This window comes from Sinohyriopsis cumingii, chromosome 5 (genome assembly GCF_028554795.1).
Source record: "Sinohyriopsis cumingii isolate HCF-2022 chromosome 5, ASM2855479v2, whole genome shotgun sequence".
Classification (NCBI taxonomy): domain Eukaryota; kingdom Metazoa; phylum Mollusca; class Bivalvia; order Unionida; family Unionidae; genus Sinohyriopsis; species Sinohyriopsis cumingii.
In genome coordinates this window covers 20,208,930-20,233,193 of record NC_142965.1, presented here as the reverse complement: position 1 = coordinate 20,233,193, position 24,264 = coordinate 20,208,930, and the positions used below count along the sequence as shown (strand labels likewise).

At 32.1% G+C, this 24,264-nt stretch overlaps 1 protein-coding gene and 1 long non-coding RNA gene across 4 annotated transcripts in view; one reads left to right on the top strand and one right to left on the bottom strand.

Moving 5' to 3' along the window:
- Nucleotides 1-23,183, top strand: part of LOC149798748 (uncharacterized) — a 337,174-nt gene extending 313,991 nt beyond the window's left edge. The window contains exons 87-92 of the mRNA XM_089957621.1: nucleotides 4,318-4,388; nucleotides 5,589-5,827; nucleotides 10,342-10,454; nucleotides 14,347-14,414; nucleotides 18,429-18,645; nucleotides 23,000-23,183. Of these exons, the coding sequence (XP_089813747.1) occupies nucleotides 4,318-4,388; nucleotides 5,589-5,827; nucleotides 10,342-10,454; nucleotides 14,347-14,414; nucleotides 18,429-18,636 (699 nt within the window). The 3' untranslated portion in view covers nucleotides 18,637-18,645; nucleotides 23,000-23,183. The remainder of the gene's footprint in view (nucleotides 1-4,317; nucleotides 4,389-5,588; nucleotides 5,828-10,341; nucleotides 10,455-14,346; nucleotides 14,415-18,428; nucleotides 18,646-22,999) is intronic.
- The window catches only part of LOC149798746 (uncharacterized), a 126,792-nt gene that overhangs the window by 25,881 nt on the left and 76,647 nt on the right, over nucleotides 1-24,264 (bottom strand). For all 3 annotated transcript variants that reach the window (XR_016421025.1, XR_016421024.1, XR_016421023.1), the window contains one exon: nucleotides 18,556-18,632. This is a non-coding gene — a long non-coding RNA (uncharacterized LOC149798746). The remainder of the gene's footprint in view (nucleotides 1-18,555; nucleotides 18,633-24,264) is intronic.

Sequence of the window (24,264 nt, the reverse complement as noted above, 5' to 3'; positions counted from 1 at the left end):
TGCAATGAATGAATTACCAAATATATAAAATGTAAAAAAAGTTATCGGCTCTTTTTTATACAATTGACCTCTGAAGTTCAGGAAGTGAAAATGACCAAGTAGAGCTAGCACTTTTTTGAAAGGTGCACATTTGAAGTAAGGCCAAGCTGTATACTCTATAACCCATAGTACACCCATCAATCATACACCAAAATAAAGGGAATTAAAGGTTCTTTGCATTATACCTAAGATATACAAGGTCTTTTTTAAATAGCCAGTATAACCAGTGAGGAAAGCCGGGGACATTCTTTTTCTTTAAATTCCTAACCCTATGCAAAATGCGAAACTGTATAGCGCCACCTTAAAGAAAATAAAAAAATGTTTGCAATTATTTTTTTTATTTTCATATAATTATGTATGATGTTCTGAATAAAATGGTACATTCATATTGCATTTAAGCATGAAAATAAGCTAATTATGATCATTTTTCTCTTGCTTACATAATTTGCCATGAGGTATATTTGTGTGAGTAGTGACCTTAATTATGGGGAAATTAGAAGACTGAGAATATAGGAATAGAGTCAACTTAAATTTAAAACTGTTGCAATAAGTGACAGAAATATATGGTGAAAATGTTTCTTTTCATTTATTTGCAATGAAATAAAAAAATAAATGAAGAGAAAGTGAATTCGCTTCTTCCATATTAAACAATAGGCAAATATTTTACACTTTGACCTTTGACCTTTATGAAGCTGATGAGTTACCTCCCTTTTCTAATTGTAAAATTCATTGTTGATATCTCAGAAATAATTTTGGCTAGTTTCATGTTCCTGTCATTCAGCATAACATTGGTTGCTATGTTTACAAAATGTAATGTGCATTCTTAAAATAGCTCACTTTTATCATGGGGGGGGGTAGGCTGGACTTATTAGAGACTCTGACTCTCATAAATACTGTTCTGTGTGGAAAAAGGCAGGAGAATTATTCATAAGGATTGTTTTGATGCTTGCGACTTAAATGTTTCAGCCATATAAACATAATTAAATCATAAAAAATAATACCTACATCTTCTTTATGGTGGCGCTCACCAGATAATATGTACTTTTGAGAGAGTGACGTATGTAAGGTGAAGTAGTTCGCATTTAAAACATGCACAGTGGAGAGAACGTTTGCATACCTCTATGCTACATTAATGTAATGTGGATGATATTTCTTTTGGATATTGTACTTTTGGAAATTTTACATGATTTAAGCACACTGCTAACTAAAATGACTGCTCCCTTGTGTTAAAAAATCAGTCTGAATTAGTCTAAAGTACACTATACATAGCAGCTATTAAAATAGGGAAAATGAATTTTGCCAGACTAGACAATACCAGCTTCTGAAAGTGCAATGAATGAATTACCAAATATATAAAATGTAAAAAAAGTTATCGGCTCTTTTTTATACAATTGACCTCTGAAGTTCAGGAAGTGAAAATGACCAAGTAGAGCTAGCACTTTTTTGAAAGGTGCACATTTGAAGTAAGGCCAAGCTGTATACTCTATAACCCATAGTACACCCATCAATCATACACCAAAATAAAGGGAATTAAAGGTTCTTTGCATTATACCTAAGATATACAAGGTCTTTTTTAAATAGCCAGTATAACCAGTGAGGAAAGCCGGGGACATTCTTTTTCTTTAAATTCCTAACCCTATGCAAAATGCGAAACTGTATAGCGCCACCAAAGTCAATTTTATAGTCTTGACTAGGGTTGAAATATGCAAAGTCAATTTTTATAGTCTTGATTAGGGTTGAAATATGCAAAGTCAATTTTTTTAGTCTTGATTAGGGTTGAAAGATGCAAAGTCAATTTTATAGTCTTGACTAGGGTTGAAATATGCAAGGTCAATTTTTATAGTCTTGACTAGGGTTGAAATATGCAAGGTCAATTTTTTTAGTCTTGACTAGGGTTGAAATATGCAAGGTCAATTTTTTTAGTCTTGACTAGGGTTGAAAGATGCAAGGTCAGTTTTTATAGTCTTGACTAGGGTTGAAATATGCAAGGTCAATTTTTATAGTCTTGACTAGGGTTGAAATATGCAAGGTCAATTTTATAGTCTTGACTAGGGTTGAAATATGCAAGGTCAATTTTTTTAGTCTTGACTAGGGTTGAAATATGCAAGGTCAGTTTTTATAGTCTTGACTAGGGTTGAAATATGCAAGGTCAATTTTTATAGTCTTGACTAGGGTTGAAATATGCAAGGTCAATTTTTATAGTCTTGACTAGGGTTGAAATATGCAAGGTCAATTTTTTTAGTCTTGACTAGGGTTGAAATATGCAAGGTCAATTTTTATAGTCTTGACTAGGGTTGAAATATGCAAAGTCAATTTTTATAGTCTTGACTAGGGTTGAAATATGCAAGGTCAATTTTTATAGTCTTGACTAGGGTTGAAATATGCAAAGTCAATTTTTATAGTCTTGACTAGGGTTGAACTATGCAAAGTCAATTTTTATAGTCTTGACTAGGGTTGAAAGATGCAAAGTCAATTTTTATAGTCTTGACTAGGGTTGAAAGATGCAAAGTCAATTTTATAGTCTTGATTAGGGTTGAAATATGCAAAGTCAATTTTTTTAGTCTTGACTAGGGTTGAAATATGCAAAGTCAATTTTTATAGTCTTGACTAGGGTTGAAAGATGCAAAGTCAGTTTTTATAGTCTTGATTAGGGTTGAACTATGCAAAGTCAATTTTTATAGTCTTGATTAGGGTTGAACTATGCAAAGTCAATTTTTATAGTCTTGACTAGGGTTGAACTATGCAAAGTCAATTTTTATAGTCTTGACTAGGGTTGAACTATGCAAAGTCAATTTTTGTAGTCTTGACTAGGGTTGAACTATGCAAAGTCAATTTTTGTAGTCTTGACTAGGGTTGAACTATGCAAAGTCAATTTTTATAGTCTTGACTAGGGTTGAACTATGCAAAGTAAATTTTTATAGTCTTGACTAGGGTTGAACTATGCAAAGTCAATTTTTATAGTCTTGATTAGGGTTGAACTATGCAAAGTCAATTTTTATAGTCTTGACTAGGGTTGAACTATGCAAAGTCAGTTTTTATAGTCTTGATTAGGGTTGAACTATGCAAAGTCAATTTTTGTAGTCTTGACTAGGGTTGAACTATGCAAAGTCAATTTTTGTAGTCTTGACTAGGGTTGAACTATGCAAAGTCAATTTTTATAGTCTTGACTAGGGTTGAACTATGCAAAGTCAATTTTTATAGTCTTGATTAGGGTTGAAATATGCAAAGTCAGTTTTTATAGTCTTGACTAGGGTTGAACTATGCAAAGTCAATTTTTATAGTCTTGATTAGGGTTGAACTATGCAAAGTCAATTTTTATAGTCTTGACTAGGGTTGAACTATGCAAAGTCAATTTTTATAGTCTTGACTAGGGTTGAACTATGCAAAGTCAATTTTTATAGTCTTGATTAGGGTTGAACTATGCAAAGTCAATTTTTATAGTCTTGACTAGGGTTGAACTATGCAAAGTCAATTTTTATAGACTTGATTAGGGTTGAAATATGCAAAGTCAGTTTTTATAGTCTTGACTAGGGTTGAACTATGCAACGTCAATTTTTATAGTCTTGACTAGGGTTGAACTATGCAAAGTCAATTTTTATAGTCTTGACTAGGGTTGAACTATGCAAAGTCAATTTTTATAGTCTTGACTAGGGTTGAACTATGCAAAGTCAATTTTTATAGTCTTGACTAGGGTTGAACTATGCAAAGTCAATTTTTATAGTCTTGATTAGGGTTGAAATATGCAAAGTCAGTTTTTATAGTCTTGACTAGGGTTGAAATATGCAAGGTCAATTTTATAGTCTTGACTAGGGTTGAAATATGCAAAGTCAATTTTTATAGTCTTGATTAGGGTTGAAATATGCAAAGTCAATTTTTATAGTCTTGATTAGGGTTGAACTATGCAAAGTCAATTTTTATAGTCTTGACTAGGGTTGAAATATGCAAGTCAATTTTTATAGTTTTGACTAGGGTTGAACTATGCAAAGTCAATTTTTATAGTCTTGACTAGGGTTGAAAGATGCAAAGTCAATTTTATAGTCTTGACTAGGGTTGAAATATGCAAGGTCAATTTTTATAGTCTTGACTAGGGTTGAAATATGCAAAGTCAATTTTTATAGTCTTGACTAGGGTTGAAATATGCAAAGTCAATTTTATAGTCTTGACTAGGGTTGAAATATGCAAAGTCAATTTTTATAGTCTTGATTAGGGTTGAAATATTCAAAGAATTATAATCTCTCATTAAAGTATATATTGACTGGTTTAACTTGTTTCAAACAGGTGAAAGATTTGATTGACAAATTGTCATATCTTCAACCTCGAGATACTTGCTGTTACATTGATGAGTACAGGTGAGTAGTATTATTATTGTTAGTTTTGTTACTGTTTCTACTAATTTTATTGCTTGCATCATCAGTGATGTTTGAGTAATCCTGAAGTTTTCTTAGTAAGTGATCATACCCTTAGAGCAAAAAGAGATCACTGTTACCTATATTTCATGTTTCACTGACTGTTGTTGGAATTGTCTTTCTATTTAATATTTTGGATGACGATGTTAGAGTCATAAAACCTGATAATTTAATTCATCTCTTTTTGTACTGCATCCTTAAAACTAGATTTTTCCATGCTATGCAGCAATCATTGATGACCTAGTGGGGTTGGAATGCTTTCCATATTGAGTACACATTGTGGTAGGTTATCTTCAATAGGCTGGTTTGGTATTGTCCATTTGAATGAGTGTCTTGACTAAGTAAGTGTCTTGAATAAGATAATTGGACTAGAAGGATTTTATGTGAGTCCTCAGCAGTTGTGGCTAATCAAGGTAATTACTGAAGCATGAATTTTGTTTCTTTTAGTGGTGATAATGGGTGTTATAGCAAGGTCAATCAAAGTCTGTGTTGTGGCTAAGCATAGTAATTACTGAAGGGTGAATTTTGTTTCTTATAGTGGTTATAGAGGGTGTCATAGCAAGGTTAATCAAAGCTGTGTTGTGGCTAAGCATGGTATTTACTGAAGGGTGAATTTTGTTTCTTATAGTGGTTATAGAGGGTGTCATAGCAAGGTTAATCAAAGCCTGTGTTGTTGCTAACCATGGTAATTACTAAAAGGTGAATTTTGTTTCTTATAGTGGTTTCGCTGGGTGTCATAGCAAGGTTAATAAAAACCTGTGTTGTGGCTAATCAAGGTAATTACTGAAGCATGAATTTTGTTTCTTATAGTGGTTATAGAGGGTGTCATTAGCAAGGTTAATCAAAGCCTGTGACTTTCACCTAGTAAAATTTGGCTCCTAAGGGGTGGATTATGGAAATATTTTCTTAGCATATCTAAAAAACTGATGTAAAAAAAGAAAGAAAAATCAAAGTTGTTTTTTGTTTTTATTTTTATCAACTTATTATGGTACCTCAACTTGGGCATCATAGAAAACGATGTTAGACTATTTAAAGCTTCAATGAGGTGAGATATGAAATCATTTTCTCCTTCAGTTATTATTATGATTATATAATTATTATCAGCAGCATCATTAATTACTATTATTATTATTATTATTATAGCAAGGCCAAATCAGAATTCACTTTCTCCACTGTGTTCCTTGGTCCTGAGCCCTTGATAGATCAGCAAATGAAGCAGCTTCTAACTGGGCTCAAGAATGAAGTCGTCTTCAGTGGATCATCATGGAAGCTTACTGGATCTATCATGTTTAAACCCCTTTCCAAGAGTTATTATGAAGCGAGGGTTAATGTTTCAGAAGTTTGCATGAATGCAATGACAACTGCTGCACCACCAGTGACCTGTAAGTAATTCTTTTTAGTTTCTTTTTCTATCTATATTTTTGAATATAATTTAATGTTAAAGTGTTTTTCTAATGTTTCATTGCAGACTGAATCTAAATATCTTCTACATATGTTACAGTAATGTGTAGAAGGGTTCCTTGCTTTGTTTTTTGTTCTATACAGTTATATATGGAGGGGTTCCTTGCTTTATGTTGTTTGTTCTATACAGCAATGTGACGAGGGGTCCTTGCTTTATGTTTTTTGTTCTATACAGTAATGTGTAGACTGGTTCCTTGCTTTATGTTTTTTGTTCAAAAACCTGCATTCAGCAACTACCTCAAGAAACACGAATGAGTTGCCTTGTAATATAGGGTTATTTTGTTCTGCACATTCATGGAAGGGACATATAATTGTATAAGACAGGAGATTACATAATAAAGGTGCTCTTTAAAACACAGGCTGTATCCAATAGGTGACTACATAATAAAGGTGATCTTGAAAACACATTTGACTGTATTTTGACATGCAGCAACAACAAATACTAGAGGTAGGAATAATCCACAGAAATGAACAGCTTACATAAGGTTCTATAATACCCTCCATCCTTAAAAATGTTTTAACTTGGATACTTTTACCTAGCTTCACAATGTCTTGTACGGGGTATTTTATTGGGTACATTCCATTAGCTTCACAATGCCTTGTACAGGGTATTTCATTGGGTACATTGCATTAGCTTCACAATGTCTTGTACGGGGCATTTCATTGGGTACATTCCATTAGCTTCATAATTACTTGTACGGGGTATTTCATTGGGTACATTCCACTAGCTTCATAATTACTTGTACAGGGTATTTCATTGGGTACATCGCATTAGCTTCATAATTACTTGTACAGGGTATTTCATTGGGTACATCACATTAGCTTCATAATTACTTGTACAGGGTATTTCATTGGGTACATCACATTAGCTTCATAATTACTTGTACAGGGTATTTCATTGGGTACATCGCATTAGCTTCATAATTACTTGTACAGGGCATTTCCTTAGGTAAGTAATTATAAGCTCTCCAGGATACTTCTTTTAAACAGATAGCTATTTGGATGGCTTGGTGGAGGAACTGGTATATAACAGTTACTGACAATAAAGGGTCTTCAGTACCCATTATAAAGAACTTGTATATTACACCTCATACTTCAGTTAATCAAATGCTTGGTATCAGTCAAAATAAAAGCTTAGTCCTGCTTGTAGATTTCAGTTAATCAAATGCTTGGTATCAGTCAAAATAAAAGCTTAGTCCTGCTTGTAGATTTCAGTTAATCAAATGCTTGGTATCAGTCAAAATAAAAGCTTAGTCCTGCTTGTAGATTTCAGTTAATCAAATGCTTGGTATCAGTCAAAATAAAAGCTTAATCCTGCTTGTAGATTTCAGTTAATCAAATGCTTGGTATCAGTCAAAATAAAAGCTTAATCCTGCTTGTAGATTTCAGCTAATCAAATGCTTGGTATCAGTCAAAATAAAAGCTTAGTCCTGCTTGTAGATTTCAGTTAATCAAATGCTTGGTATCAGTCAAAATAAAAGCTTAGTCCTGCTTGTAGATTTCAGTTAATCAGATGCTTGGTATCAGTCAAAATAAAAGCTTAGTCCTGCTTGTAGATTTCAGTTTTCTCATATTCATTACTGTCATAACCTCAGACATCCATCGCTCAATGGCTTGAAGTAAAACAAGTAATTTTGAATCATACAAACACTATTTCAAACTCAAAACTTCCACTGAATACATACCAGTAAGCTGACTGACAGTGTGGTGTCATCACAAGCAAGTGTGATTTGCACCTTGGAAAGTCAAGTAGGATCAATGCATATCCAATTTAATTCATATAATAAGCTGATGAATCCAGCCAAAGTCTTTTCTTTAAAACAATATTATATTGAAATATGGGTTTGATATTGTCCTCTTCACATGGATTCTCTTGCTAGTTTGGGGGTTGGCAGTCTAAATAGGCTTTTGGCCCTGGATGATAAAAGGCTGTGTGGGTCAGGTTTTATTGTTTAAATTTTACAATGACATTTTATAAAGAGGAATGCATTCCTTGTGCATTTAAATGAAGGAAAAGGCCCCCAAGTCATCATCTTTTTAGAGTGGCTGTGGATATTATTTATTCAGCATTTTTATCATTACCTTCCATAATGGGCATGCTGAAAAACACCATGAAAATAAGCTAATTATGCTTATTTTGCTCTTGCTTACATAATTTGCCATGAGGCGTGTTTGTGTGAGTTGTGACCTTAATTTTGGGGAAATTAGAAGTCTTAGAATATAGGAATAGAGTCAAATTTAAAACTGTTGCAATAAGTAAAAGAAATATATGGTAAAAATGTTTCTTTTCATTTATTTGCAATGAAATAAAAAAATAAATGATGAGAAAGCGAATTCGCTTCTTCCGTATTAAACAATAGGCAAATATTGTACACTTTGAGCTTTGAGCTTTATGAACCTGATCAGTTCCATCCCTTTTCAAACTGTAAATTCATTGTTGATGTCTCAGAAATAATTCTGGATAGTTTCATGTTCCTGTCATTCAGCATAACATTGGTTGCTATGTTTACAAAATGTAATGTGCATTTTTAAAATAGCTCACTTTTTATCATTAAGGGGGAGGGGGGCTGGACTTGTTAGAAACTCTGACACTCATAAATACTGTTCTGTGGGGGGAAATACAGGATAATTATTCAAAAGAACTGTTTTGATGCTTGCAACTTAAATGTTTCAGCCGTACAATCAAAATTAAATCATACAGTAATAAAATCGTATGTTCTCTTTATGGGGGCGCTCACCAGTTATTATGTACTTTTGAAAGAGTGATGTATGTAAGGTGAAGCTTCTGAAAGTGCAATGAATGAATTACCACATACATAAAATGTAAAAAAAGTTATCAGCTCTTTTTTATACAATTTACCTCTGAAGTTCAGGAAGTGAAAATGACCAAGCGGAGCTAGCACTTTTTTGAAAGGTGCACATCTGGAGTAAGGCCAAGCTGTATGCTCTATAACTCACATTACACCCATCAATCATACACCATAATAAAGGGAATTAAAGGTTCTTTGAATTATACCTAAGATATACAATGTCTTTTTTAAATAGCCATATAACCAGTGAGAAAAGCTGGGTAAATTCTTTTTCTTTAAAATTCTAGCTCTATGCAAAATATGAAACTGTAGAGTGCCACCTAAGCTCTCCCACACATCCTTGTTGATTTTGCTCAAGCTTAACTGGATTAAATTTTGAAGGGGTAACAAGGGTGGTAATCTGTAAGAGTTTCTTCACTACCTGATATATAGATGTAAATAATAAATTTTCATCTTTTTGGGAGTGCTTGATTTTGGACTTAGCAGAGTTTATTTCTGAATCTTTATGTGAATGGGTAAGTATTCTCAGGGAAATTAATTTTGACTTTAAATTTTCCTTTCAACAGTATGATGTTACTGAAGTTCATTTATCAAGGGTCAGAAGGACAGATACATGATATAGTATGTTTGTAACATAACATATTATGTTTGTCACATGATATATTATGTTTGTCACATGATTTGTTATGTTTGAACCATGATATGTTTGTACCATACCAGTACTTTTTTATATTGGCATAATTAATTTATTTGTCACACTGTCATGTAATATAGGTTCATACTATCAAAGTTTGATCATTTTGTTTCTAAATGTGTGGGTTTTGTTTATTCAAGTTGTCTGCTTTTAAAAAGGGAATCGTCAGATTTTAACATGTTGAGGCAAATCATACTAGTTCTTGCACCAAGCTTTGACATTAATTTGTGACAAATACTAATAGATATCTGTTATGACTCTGCCGCGGATTATGATGTTATCAAAATGGCATCATCCAGAACCTTTGAATAATTCACAATAGTTCAAGAATAATACTATAATCCATTAATGTTCCCTACCTATTTCCACTGAACAATCCAAACAAATGTTTTCCTCTCAAATAATATCTAAGTACAACATAAAACATGTCTGCAGACTTACAACAGGAACATAAAAAATAAGGATGACTGCAAAATATGAATAGATCTGATTGTTCAGTTATCTCCTAATATTCACATTCTATTATGACTATATTTCACATCATATCCCATGTGATGGATCTTACTACTCAGTTTATCTTGAACTTGCCTATTCATGTGACCTAACCCAACCAATGGGAAGTTACTGGATTCTTCTGGAACTTTCCAAATGCCATAAGCCAATGAGAAATTAACCCAAAGTTATCATTAAGTCTTATTATTAAGATTATTTTTAGTAATTGTCAACACATACATAAACATCTATTTATTGATCCTATGTAATTTTACATTGTTAACAGACCCTGTCAGGTAGGCAGAATCTAACTAAACATAATCTACAGCCATGAATACAACTGATAAAATTAGATAAAAATCATGTACCAAGAGTTACAACAAAATATAGATATAGATAACAATATCTTTGTCATTATTTGTTTTTTCTTTTTTTTCAGCCAACACCATAATCAGCATGAAATTTGACCTCTTGAATTTCGCATGGTCCTCCGACCTTTTAGTTCCAACCTCGAACCTGTTCAAGAACTATTCACTATCATTCTGCTCAAATGTAAGCACCACTTTATAATGTGTTTCCTATGCAGGTGTACATGTAATTAAGGTATACATCTACAGTGACTTGTATTTTCTGTGTAGGTGTACGTGTGTATTAAGCTATACATCTACAGTGACTTGTATTTCATATGCAGATGTACATGTAAATAGGGTATACATATACACTGACTTTTATTTCTATGCAGGTGTACATGTAATTAAGGTATAAATCTACAGTGACTTGTATTTTCATGCAGGTGTACATGTTTATTAAGGTATACATCTACACTGACTTTTATTTTTCTGTGCAGGTATACATGAAAATAAAGTATACATATACACTGACTTGTATTTCCTATGCAGGTGTACATGTAATTAAGGTATACATCTACACTGACTTGTATTTTCTATGCAGGTGTACATATAAATAAGGTATACATCTACACTGACATGTATTTTTCTACACAAGTCTGCAAGAAATAAAGGTTTACATCTGCATTGATGAGTAATGAAGAAGATATTAGGCTGAATTTTCTAATATTTTAATCTTTTCTCTAAAATAATAATAATAATAATAATAATCATAATAATGATGACTTTATTTAAAGAGGGTAACACAGTTAGCTGAAGAACTAATCTACCTTGATTCCATCATACCAAGGAACTTTTTTAAATACAAACACACACTTATGCATACTTATACAGTACAGCAATTTTTTTAAACCCACTCATCATGGTGGGTGTGGAAAGCATTAAGAAGAAAAACCTTGAGAATCCGTCTGCATGTCCTGACAGAACTGCCATGGTGGTTCTAGGAGAATACACTGCACACCATGCTTTCTTGTCTCAGAGTCGATGTAGTCTTGTTAAAATAGGCATGCATTACTGCATGCTCAGTGGAGGTTCATGGAGAGAGAGGGAGAGAGATACACCGATTTTTTTCTACATCATTTTCTTTTCACAAGCGATTGCTTACTTTCTGATACTTAAGAAACTTGAAAATTCAGCTGATTAAAAACATTTCTTAGGTTACATAGTAGACATAAAACCAAATCAGACAATATTGACTTAATGAGAATGCCTCACAAACTATATTTATACTCTATTTATATTTATATTTATTCTATAATTAGCTCAATGAATCTTTTGATCTTTTTTCTCAATATTATGTTATTGGAATAGGCAGATGCATTCATGTCCTTAATATTATGTTACTGGAATAGGCAGACACATTCATGTCCTCAATATTATGTTACTGGAATAGGCTGACACATTCATGTCCTCAATATTATGTTGCTGGAATAGGCAGACACATTCATGTTCTCAATATTATGTTATTGGAATAGGCAGACACATTCATGTCCTCAATATTATGTTATTGGAATTGGCAGACACGTGTCCTCAATATTATTTTTTTGGAATAGGCAGACACATTCATGTCCTCAATATTATGTTACTGGAATAGGCAGACACAGTCATGTCCTCAATATTATGTTTTTGGAATAGGCAGACACATTCATGTCCTCAATATTATGTTACTGGAATAGGCAGACACATTCATGTCCTCAATATTATGCTACCAGAATAGGCAGACACATTCATGTTCTCAATATTATGTTATTGGAATAGGCAGACACATTCATGTTCTCAATATTATGTTATTGGAATAGGCAGACACATTCATGTCCTCAGTATTATGTTATTGGAATAGACAGACACATTCATGTCATCAATATTATGTTACTGGAATAGGCAGACACATTCATGTCCTCAATATTATGTTACTGGAATAGGCAGACACAGTCATGTCCTCAATATTATGTTACTGGAATAGGCAGATACATTCATGTTCTCAATATTACGTTACTGGAATAGGCAGACACATTCATGTTCTCAATATTATGTTATTGGAATAGGCAGACACATTCATGTCCTCAATATTATGTTATTGGAATAGGCACACACATGTGTCCTCAATATTATGTTATTGGAATAGGCAGACACATTCATGTCCTCAATAGTATGTTATTGGAATAGGCAGACACATTCATGTCCTCAATATTATGTTATTGGAATAGGCAGACACATTCATGTCCTCTTTCTGTTGCAGTAAGTGCAATATATTTTGTTAGTTATCATGTGCAAGGCATTGATATTACACCCCCTTCAGTGAAAAGAATGATTATGAAAGGTAAAAGTAACAAATAATCAAGAGAAATTCACATTCATACCTGATTGTAGTGAAACAAAACTGCCCAAGTTCCAATAGTTAACCCAAACACAAGTTTTCATTAACATAATGTACAGTTTCTTCTGACATCCAGTCCCAGGATTACAGAGTGGTAACTAAAACTTGAGAAAGAATGGTTCTCATGGTTGTTGCATAAATATATCAAATCAGAATTATTCCTAGTTGATCATGTACTGTACACACAATATCAAGATGATGATAAAGTTAAGTTCACTCTCATACTGAATTTCTGTATGCTGTGAAGAAAAGAAGATTCTTTCATGAACTTGATAACAGATCTGTAGGCAGGGGCACTGTATAAATATATATAGTAGTCTCATATACTTGTGAAGTAATCAAAACATCAAAATGTTCATCAAGTGCATAATTTTTGTCAAGGAGAAGTCATTATGTTTCAATTTATTCACATGACTGATTGGTTAGCAGTATCTTGGATGGTTAGCAGTAACTTGGACTACACAACCTTTATAACTTAGGACTTGTTTCACAGTGGCATTGCTTATATAAGTGCCAAATACAGTCAGATTCCTTTTGACAGCTGTTCTAAAACTGGCAGCATCATTGTTCAATTCATCTTTAATGATTTGATTGTTAATGACAAAATCATTGAAAACATTTGCAATGTCAGTGTCATCAGTTACTATGGTGTCATTTACCAGAAGTGAGTGAATTTTATTTGTCTGATCTTTGTGTGTTCCCCCAATGAGTTCATTGAAAACTTTCCAAATAGAATTTTAGTTCTTCTTTTTGTTTTCAAGCATTGATTTATAATAATTTCCAGTAGCTATTTTAATCATACTGGTTATTTTATTTCTTCATACTTTATATTATGTATGGTTTCCTATAGCCTTGAAATTGTCTCGTGTTTTCATGGCATTTAAGATTTCATTTGTAATCCAGTTAGGTTGGATTTCATATTTTACATGATTTACTTTCTAACAATATAATTCTGATTAAAAAAGTTAAAAATACATAGCATGCAACAAATGTCAAACATTTTAGTTGTGGAAGATGTGAGTATTTGAAGTGGTAATTTCAATTATTTCATTATTATTCAATAGTAATAATAATAGTAATATTTTATTTAGTAATTACACAAGTCTTTTTTATTTAGTAATTGCACAGGTCTTTATTATTCAGTAATTACACTACTCTTTATTATTCAGTAATTACACAATTCTATTCAGTAATTACACAACTCTTCATTATTCAGTAATTACACAACTCTTTATTATTTAGTAATTACATAAAAGTCTTTATTATTTAATAATTACACAACTCATTTATTTAGTAATTACACAACTCTATTTTATTTAGTAATTACACAACTCATTATTATTTAGTAATTATACCACTCTTTATTATTTAGTAATTACACATCTCTTTATTATTTAGTAATTACACAACTCATTATTATTTAGTAATTATACCGCTCTTTATTATTTAGTAATTACACATCTCTTTATTATTTAGTAATTACACAACTCTTTTTTGTTTAGTAATTGCACAACTCTTTTTTATTCAGTAATTATTCATCTCTTTATTATTTAGTAGTTGCAAAACTCTATTATATGGTAATTACACAACTCTTTACATGGCTTTAATCCCTATCCCATTGCGCTAGTGTAACATTAATTATTAATGTTGTTTCTTATAGCTAAAAGACCTGTACACAAGAGGCAACAGGATACCCACCTACAAGAATTGCTTAGTGACCAATTTCACGTGTGTATATTCATCTTGTTTCACATTTTTATGATACAGTTCCATTTCATTCCTGTCTCATATAATGTAATGCATAACATAATTTTGTTAAGAACTTGAAAAGCATGGAGAAGAGAGGGAGGCAAATCTAATAAACTTGTATTGAATAATAGTATAAAAAGGGAGACAAGTATAATAAGTTTATATTTATTATAATAGATTGCAACTCATGCTTGTCTGGACTTTGTTAAATCCCAGATTTTTTAAATTATGCTAAAACATTCCTTTAGAATTAGTAGCAATTTTAATTACAGATTCTAAAAACACATTTAGCTTGAAATCTGCATTTATAATGATGGGGTAGGATGGTTGACAGGTGATAAGATTTAAAAAATAATAGAACATTTGCTGACATTCACAAAAGGATACAAATTTAAACTGTAATGTATCATTAATCAGGGAGATCCATTAATTTGATATTGGTATTAGAATGACTTACTCAACCATAACAATGATCAACAAACATGGATAAATCATATAGCAAGGTATATGACAATTTTATCATTTAAGGTTAAGTTTCAAGATTTTACATAGCAGAAAATTTTAAAAGGTTTTCCAGAAACTTTTACCTGTTAATTCTGAAATATAATTATCATTCATAAAGTGATATTATTTGAAGACATATCCAATTATGTGCTTTTTTTTATTTTATTCAATAATGGGATAAGTTTAAAAACTGGAGATACAGTTACAAAGTAAATGCATTTCATATGGCTATCATTTGAGTCAATATGTTCCTCAAATTTTGTAGATGTGATGAAGTTTTAATTATTGTTCTATTTAACTTGAGAGTTCAGTTTTAAATAAGACAGTTTGTTTTTTCAATCAAATGTGACTATACACTTAGGTTAAAACTGACCTCACTATTTAATCTTGATGTCATATTACATCCAGTCTCTCTCAAAAGGTGTAGCTCTACTATACTCCTATAAAAAGTGACCTCAAAATTGTTATGACTCTCTGATTTTAAAATAAGTAACAAAATAGAAGAAAACCAACAAGTTTTGTAAATTTAAAAATATAATTTGTTTCCCTAAATTACAAATTGAAAACTTAAATATAACTTAGAGTATGCTGAATGAAATCCTGAATAGTCCCAAAATGTTCTATCACACAAGTCCAGAAGTGGCAAATAATCCATATATGTCCCAGACGTATTCTAGATGAAGTTCACACTATTGTACTGATGTGCCATAGTATTTTTGAATCACAATGATATAATTAAAAAATGTCTTTAAATGAATTCACAGTAATTCTGAAACAGATAATAAGTCTAAATAGTCAAAGCAATTTATAATTCCAATAAATGATAGAATTAAATAAATAAAATCCACTCCAAATGATCATAATTGAATATCTCCACTAAGACTGATGTATATGCAGGAATACCTCATTTTCAGGTAAACATCTCTTATATAGAATGCTAAGAGATAGTATTTAAACCAGAAAGAGGTTCATTGACTCATCTTCATTGCACCCAAACTTGCTAACAAGGTCAAGTACTTTATTTGCCAGCTAATCAGGAATTAGGTCATCCTGTTATTTTCAATAAAACATGAAGTCAAATCCTGAAGTCAGAAATCAAATGCACATGTATACATGAATAAGAACACAACTCGACCTTGAAACTACCTACTCTGTTTTAAGAATGACCTCAGCAGCTTAATGTAAAGTCTTAAAAAGTGAGTATTTAATTAGTATTAATTAGTAAATGACCCTTACAATCCATAATCATAAAATTAAGACACATAATATAGATATACATAACAGTAATGCTGTCACTGTAGTTTATAGCACTAGTATACACCTAGATAGAACTCATAATGTAACCATGCTATCATTTGACATCCAGCCTCTCCCAGAGTTCAGAGAACTACCATGCACTTAAGTAAAAAGTGACTTCACAAAATATAATCAAGCCATTTGACATTTGGTCTCTCCTGTACTTTATAACGCTACTTTGCATCTAGATAAAATTTTATCTCTAAATGTAATCTTCATGCCATCTGACATCCAGTCTCTACTGTAGTATATAATACTACCATATATCTTGGTAAAAAGTGATCTCTAATTGTAATCATCATGCCATTTGACATCCAGTCTCTACTGTAGTATATAATACTACCATATATCTAGTTAAAAAGTGATCTCTGATTGTAATCATCATGCCATTTGACATCCAGTCTCAACTGTAGTTTATAACACTACCATATATCTAGTTAAAAAGTGATCTCTGAATGTAATCATCATGCCATTTGACATCCAGTCTCACCTGTGGTTTATAACACTACCATATATCTAGGTAAAAAGTGATCTCTTAATATAAACATCATGCTGATTACAAATTAAATTAAAGCTATAGATAAATGTATATAGGGACTAGGAGGAGAGGGGGTTCAATGACTAACATTCTAACAATTGGATGCGTAGTCTGACTAACAGTATGACAATTGGATGCATAGTCTGACTAACAGTATGACAATTGGATGTGTAGTCTGACTAACAGTATGACAATTGGATGTGTAGTCTGACTAACAGTATGACAATTGGATGTGTAATCTGACTTACAGTATGACAATTGGATGTGTAGTCTAACAGTATGACAATTGGATGTGTAGTCTGACTAACAGTATGACAATTGGATGCATAGTCTGACTAACAGTATGACAATTGGATGTGTAGTCTGACTAACAGTATGACAATTGGATGCATAGTCCTGCAATGTAAGCAGCTGAATTTGATAGTTATGATACAGGAGTCAGGATAGGTGTTGATTTCTTACTTCATTTGAATCATGGACCCCATTTACTCTAACCTGATACTTATGATGTAGGAGTCAGGATAGGTATTGATTTCTTACTTCATTTGATTCATGGACCCTATTTACTCTAACCTGATAGTTGTGATGTAGAAGTCTGGATTGGTGAAGATTTCCTACTTCATTTGACTCATAGACCCCATTTACTTTAACCTGATAGTTGTGATGTGGGAGTTGGGATTGGTGTTGATTTCTTACTTCATTTGACTCATGAACCCCATTTACTATAACCATATACTGATAGTCTTAATTTCATTTGTAATTAGGCCCAGTAGGTAACCTAACTGTTAATGAACATGAAAATAGATTTAAAGAAATGACAATTTGTTTACTCACATGTCTAAACAATATTGAATCAGCCAATTCACATCAAACTCGTCTATGAAACATCAACTCCCGTGAGTCATTCATATGTTCCACAAATCAACACATCCTTTGCTTTGAATATGGAGCCTCTACTCAGAACATGTACAAATTAAAATAAAACATTAAGACCATGCTGTGGAATGTTCAACAACTCTCACCTCCAAATGATGAAAATGCTTGTTTGTCTTTGGTGTAGCTAATTATCTTTTATGATAGAGAATCCCATGTTCATTCTATAAATAGTTACAAGGCAGAAGCTGTTCATATACTTAACACAGGCTTGAAAACTGGAACAAAATATCTTTAAAAAAGCAAAATAAAAATATCTTTAAAAAAGCAAAATAAAAATGAAAAAAATGAATAAAATGTATAGACTCTGATGTGAGGAAAGAACCAGGTCTGTATTGTTGGCAGTTGAGTACAGAAGAGAGATCTTCAAATTTGCACACTTATGGTGTTTTTTTGTTATTTCTATGTTCATCATGGTGTGATTTTTAGTTTGTTGTCTTTTTTGTCTTTCTAACTAAAACTAACATATCTTCCTTTGGTGTTATTTTGGAGTTGACTTACTCCCCAGAGTTTGTCCCTCGTCAATTCTACAGAAAATAGTGTATTTATTACTGCTTGGAGAAAAATGGGAACATGCAGTGTAGTCACATTTAATGTTAATCATCAGAATTAAAAATAGTAACAATGTTTGGAAAAATCTATGTACTTTACTATATTGAAAAACTGAAAAGTTATATGTTTGAAAATTAAACTTAATTTTATACTATTTTTCAACATTCCAGTAGGATCAATGGCCCTGGCTCAGAAAAGGTGGCATTTGATCTGACATTCGAGAGGGTCTATCCACAAAATCAAGTACAGCTCCTTCTGGATCTAATCAAGGAAAATTACGCTACAAGTACAACTAACCTCGTCATCGTTGGGCCATTGCAGATTGCAGAGAGTTCAATCATCCTTGCTAACACTGCATACAAAGTTGTTCCAGTCTAAAGAAAAATGGTAGGTTTGTTAACAAAAATTAAGTGATTGATTGAGTTCATTAAAAATATTGATCTTAAGGTGAGGTATATTGTGTTTAACTAATTGGTTCTAATCATGAGGTAATCTTAATCAACCAACTATAATTAGTATTAGATGGAGGGGATGGGGTTTTCAGATGGAGGGGGTAAGGCTTTCAGATGGAGGGGGTAGGGTTTTCAGATGGAGGGGGTGGAGCTTTTCTGCTTGAGCCCCACTTGTTGGGCTGTCATATTTTTTTATATTTTTTTTTCAGTTAAATTGTTTGAGTCATATTTTGAAAACCACTCCTTTTAAATTTTTGATGCCACCATAATGGTTGGTCTGAATCAGTGGTCATGTTCCTGTAATCCTCAGGCCTAGTGATAGTGACTCACAGTGCCTACATGTACTTAGTTATTACCTGATTCTTACACTGCATCTAAACATTCATGGTTATGTGTACTAAGACATGTAACAACAAATTTTATAGATTTGAATTGCTTATCTTTTGGTACTGGCATGTTGAAAACAAAATGGATGTCATTTTTTTAAATCAGTGTAATGACTAAAAGATTGTATGGGGGGAAAAAGGGGCCAGATTAATTTGGCTTTGATTACCTGTGGAAATAATATTAAATATACCATTCATATCTAATATTAGTTACATGTGGGAACTTGACTTAGAATACAGGAAGGGCCCATGGCAATGATTCAGGCTATCACTATCAGATGTTTAGAGCACTGTCATCATGTGTAATGTTAGTTACCTGTGTAAATATTGTCAAGTCATAATTAACTGTAACTATCTGTGTAAATATTTTCAATCAAAATTAATTGCAGCTACCTGTGTAAATATTGTCAATCATAATTAATTGTAGCTACCTGTGTGAATATTGTCAATCAAAATTAACTGCAGCTACCTGTGTAAATATTGTCAGTCATAATTAGCTGTGACTATCTGTGTAAATATTGTCAATCATAATTAATTGTAACTAACTGTGTAAATATTGTCAAAAAAATTAACTGCAGCTACCTGTGTAAATATTGTCAATCATAATGAATTGTAGCTACCTGTGTAAATATTGTCAATCAAAATTAACTGCAGCTACCTGTATAAATATTGCCAATCATAATTAACTGTAACTACCTGTGTTAATATTGTCAATCGTAATGAATTGTAGCTACCTGTGTAAATATTGTCAATCAAAATTAACTGCAGCTACCTGTGTTAATATTGCCAGTCATAATTATCTGTAAATATCCTGTGTAAATATTGTCAATCATAATTAACTGTAACTACCTGTGTAAATATTGTCAATCATAATTAACTGTAGCTACCTGTGTAAATATTGTCTATAAAACATTGTGTTACAAAACTAATCTTGAGCTCATGCAGCATGCAAATTAAGTGTATAAAAATCAATTTATTGTGTAGCATGAAATGTAAATTATAGGAACTTTTACCCTGAAAATGACAATTATATACATTGATTACAAATATACATCACAACTCTACACATTACTTATTCCTGCACATACTTATCAATCCACATGGCAGTACACTGAATAAATAAATGAATCAATGTATTCCATATTCATTAGTTATTCAGATAGAGAAGTAAGGAAAAACTAATGCTAACATGAAGGTAAACAGATACAAATTACAGGTGTATAAGCAGTCAACATGGTGGGGAAAGAGAAGGAGAATGCTGACAGACAGACGGACAGAATGTTAGGCCTAGATAAGAATGTGCAGATTTATAACCTATTAGGCTTGCTCAAATGACATACATTGATTCCAGTGGAATATGGAATGATTTTTCATCATATACATGTCATCGAGAAATATACAAGGTACAAAAAACTGATATTATATCAATTGGTTTAATATATTCATATCATGTAAATACCAAATCATTTGAGACAAAAGTCACATTTCAAATAGCACCTTAAAAACATCACCATGCTTGTATCTAGGAATGCAAAGAAATTGAAATAATTATTGTATATCTTAATACATGTATTATACAAATACACTTGCAAGTTATGGATGTTACTACTGAAACAGTGATCAACTTTAGGAAAACAAAGTCACATAGCCTGTCACTATTCCTGTACTGTGCAAATACATGACACAGATTTTTTTGACAATTACATTTGTTTCAAATGTGATATTTTTCATTAATCTCTGTATGGTATTCATTCCAAAACTGCACTTAAGGAAACAAAACACTCAGTTTTATTTGAGATAATAGTATTGTTCTTTTTACAAATCATATGAAATAAAACTCATTTAAAATATAGTGATATAACACTCATTTAAAAACCAAAAAAATAACTATTTTCTAATTAATTACATGCATTGATCAATCTGATAACAAAACTTATGATAAGAAACTAGGAACATTTAAAACTACTTAACCAAGTTTAATTTATTAAAATTCAATAAACAGTACCATTATTGGTATTTTTTCAGTTTAATATTCTCAACATAAAAGGCAGACATTAGATAATGTTATTTATTTCTCTATTCACTTTTGTACCATACATATTTTTAATTAGATTAATTATACATTCACATTTTCTTTTGCTTAAATGTGCATGAACCTTTAATTTACTGTCTATATTAAAGTATAGTGGACTGAAACGACCCACATATGTGTGATGAATCGACCTGGTTGACATAGTGGTCTGAAATGACCCACATATGTGTGATGAATCGACCTGGTTGACATAGTGGTCTGAAACGACCCACATATGTGTGATGAATCGACCTGGTTGACATAGTGGTCTGAAATGACCCACATATGTGTGATGAATCGACCTGGTCGACATAGTGGTCTGAAATGACCCACATATTTGTGATGAATCGACCTGGTCGACATAGTGGTCTGAAATGACCCACATATGTGTGATGAATCGACCTGGTCGACATAGTGGTCTGAAATGACCCACATATGTGTGATGAATCGACCTGGTCGACATAGTGGTCTGAAATGACCCACATATGTGTGATGAATCGACCTGGTCGACATAGTGGTCTGAAATGACCCACATATGTGTGATGAATCGCCCTGGTTGACATAGTGGTCTGAAATGACCCACATATGTGTGATGAATCGCACTGGTCGACATAGTGGTCTGAAATGACCTATGTATGTGGGATGAATCGACCTGGTTGACATAGTGGGGTGATATGACCTATGTATGTGGGATGAATCGACCTGGTTGACATAGTGGGCCAAAACAACCCAACCAAATCAACACAGGCTAATCTAGTTTGGGGCCTAATTGACCATACTCTGGGTAATTGGGGCAGTCTGAATGCCCAGAGGGTACACAAAATGACTCGAACTGGTAATCCTGGCTCAGGGTTGCTTAACTGACTAAAGAGGTAGACAAAAAGAAGACTTAAACAATAATTGCAATTATTGCAATTACTAATGGCTTTATTACAATTATAAATGACTTTATTACAATTACAAATGGCTGTATTGCAATTACAAATGGCTCTGTTACAATTACAAATGGCTTTATTGCAATTACAAATGGCTTTATTACAATGATTTTATTACAATTACAAATGGCTTTATTGCAATTACAAATGGCTTTATTACAATATCAAATGGCTTTATTACAATTACAAATGGCTTTATTGCAATTACAAATGGCTTTATTACAATTACAAATGGCTTTATTGCAATTACAAATGGCTTTATTACAATTACAAATGGCTTTATTGCAATTACAAATGGCTTTATTGCAATTACAAATGGCTTTATTACAATTACAAATGGCTTTATTGCAATTACAAATGGCTTTATTACAATGGCTTTATTGCAATTACAAATGGCTTTATTGCAATTACAAATGGCTTTATTACAATTACAAATGGCTTTATTGCAATTACAAATGGCTTTATTACAATTACTAATGAATATTATATAAAATGATAAACTATCTGATCATACACAATTAAGTACATCAGTATTTGGTGAAGTCTGATCATACACAATTAAGTACATCAGTATTTGGTTAAGTCTGATCATACACAATTAAGTACATCAGTATTTGGTGAAGTCTGATCATACACAATTAAGTACATCAGTATTTGGTGAAGTCTGATCATACACAATTAAGTACATCAGTATTTGGTGAAGTCTGATCATACACAATTAAGTACATCAGTATTTGGTGAAATCTGATCATACACAATTAAGTACATCAGTATTTGGTGAAGTCTGATCATACACAATTAAGTACATCAGTATTTGGTGAAGTCTGATCATACACAATTAAGTACATCAGTATTTGGTGAAGTTTCATCATACATTTTTCTCTTTATTTTTCACAGATTATATTGATGACAGTGCCACATTGTCGAACCACAGAGATCCATTTTGTGAAATTCTTGCCAAAAGACATTCTGTTTTGAATTTGGAAAAAATTGTATAAGCAGTCGTTTGAAATTTTTTTATTATCATTAAAATTTTAATGTTCATAAAGTCAATATTTTGAATAAACTTTCAAAGCCAAAACTGCTGTTGTCAGTTTAGAAATCTTTATATTAGAAGAATAAGAAAGTTGTAAGTTCTTTGTCTCTTTTTCTCTCTATCTCTCTCTCTCTCTCTTTCACACACACACACACACACACACACACACATCTGATAGTAGCAGTTAAATAATTTTGATACAATTTTATGTTAAGCTGATGAATCAGAAAGTATTACAGTAATGTCATTTTTTCATACAAATTTTTTTCCAGATAATTACAGATAAAAGTATTCTTCTTGTCAGTATCTAAACTTGCTAAAAATATAATATAAATAAACTGTTCTAAAATTTAAAGGATAAAATATAATTTATCCTTTTTTATGTCTTAATAGTGTATGGAATTTTACAAACAATGCAGAAATACTTTGGTAAGTTGGCATAAACCAAATGTCTGTAATAATATGCACTTGAATTAAGGAATGTAAGCAACACCAGCAATATGGACTTGAATTAGGGACTGTAAGCAACACCATTAATATGGACTTGAATTAGGGACTGTAAGCAACACCAGTAATATGAACTTGAATAAGGGACTGTAAGCAACACCAGTAATATGGACTTGAATTAGGGACTGTAACCAACACCAGTAATATGGACTTGAATTAGGGACAGTAAGTAACATCACAATAATTTGACATTAACATAAGCTCTTCTTTCAAATCATGTGTACATCACCCATGGCACTGCACATAATAATTTATTGTTGGATAAAAGTACTTTCAGCATTTGATACTCTACATTTTCCCATGTTGGCCTTGAACACAAGTGAATCATCTCATTACAGAGATTAGTTTTAAAATTTCAGCTGATGTCCATATTAAGAAATTGCTAAGGGTGATTCTTTCCCATGAGTCAGTTTATTTTGTCACTTCAGCATATGATTGCAAATTATAACAAGCACAGGTCATCACTGTGACAAGAGTGGAGTATAATGTTACAACAAGTACAGGTCATCACTGTGACAAGAGTGGAGTATACTGTTACAAGTACAGGTCATCACTGTGACGAGAGGAGTTTAGTGTTAAAACAAGTACAGGTCATCACTGAGACAAGAGAGAAGTGTCC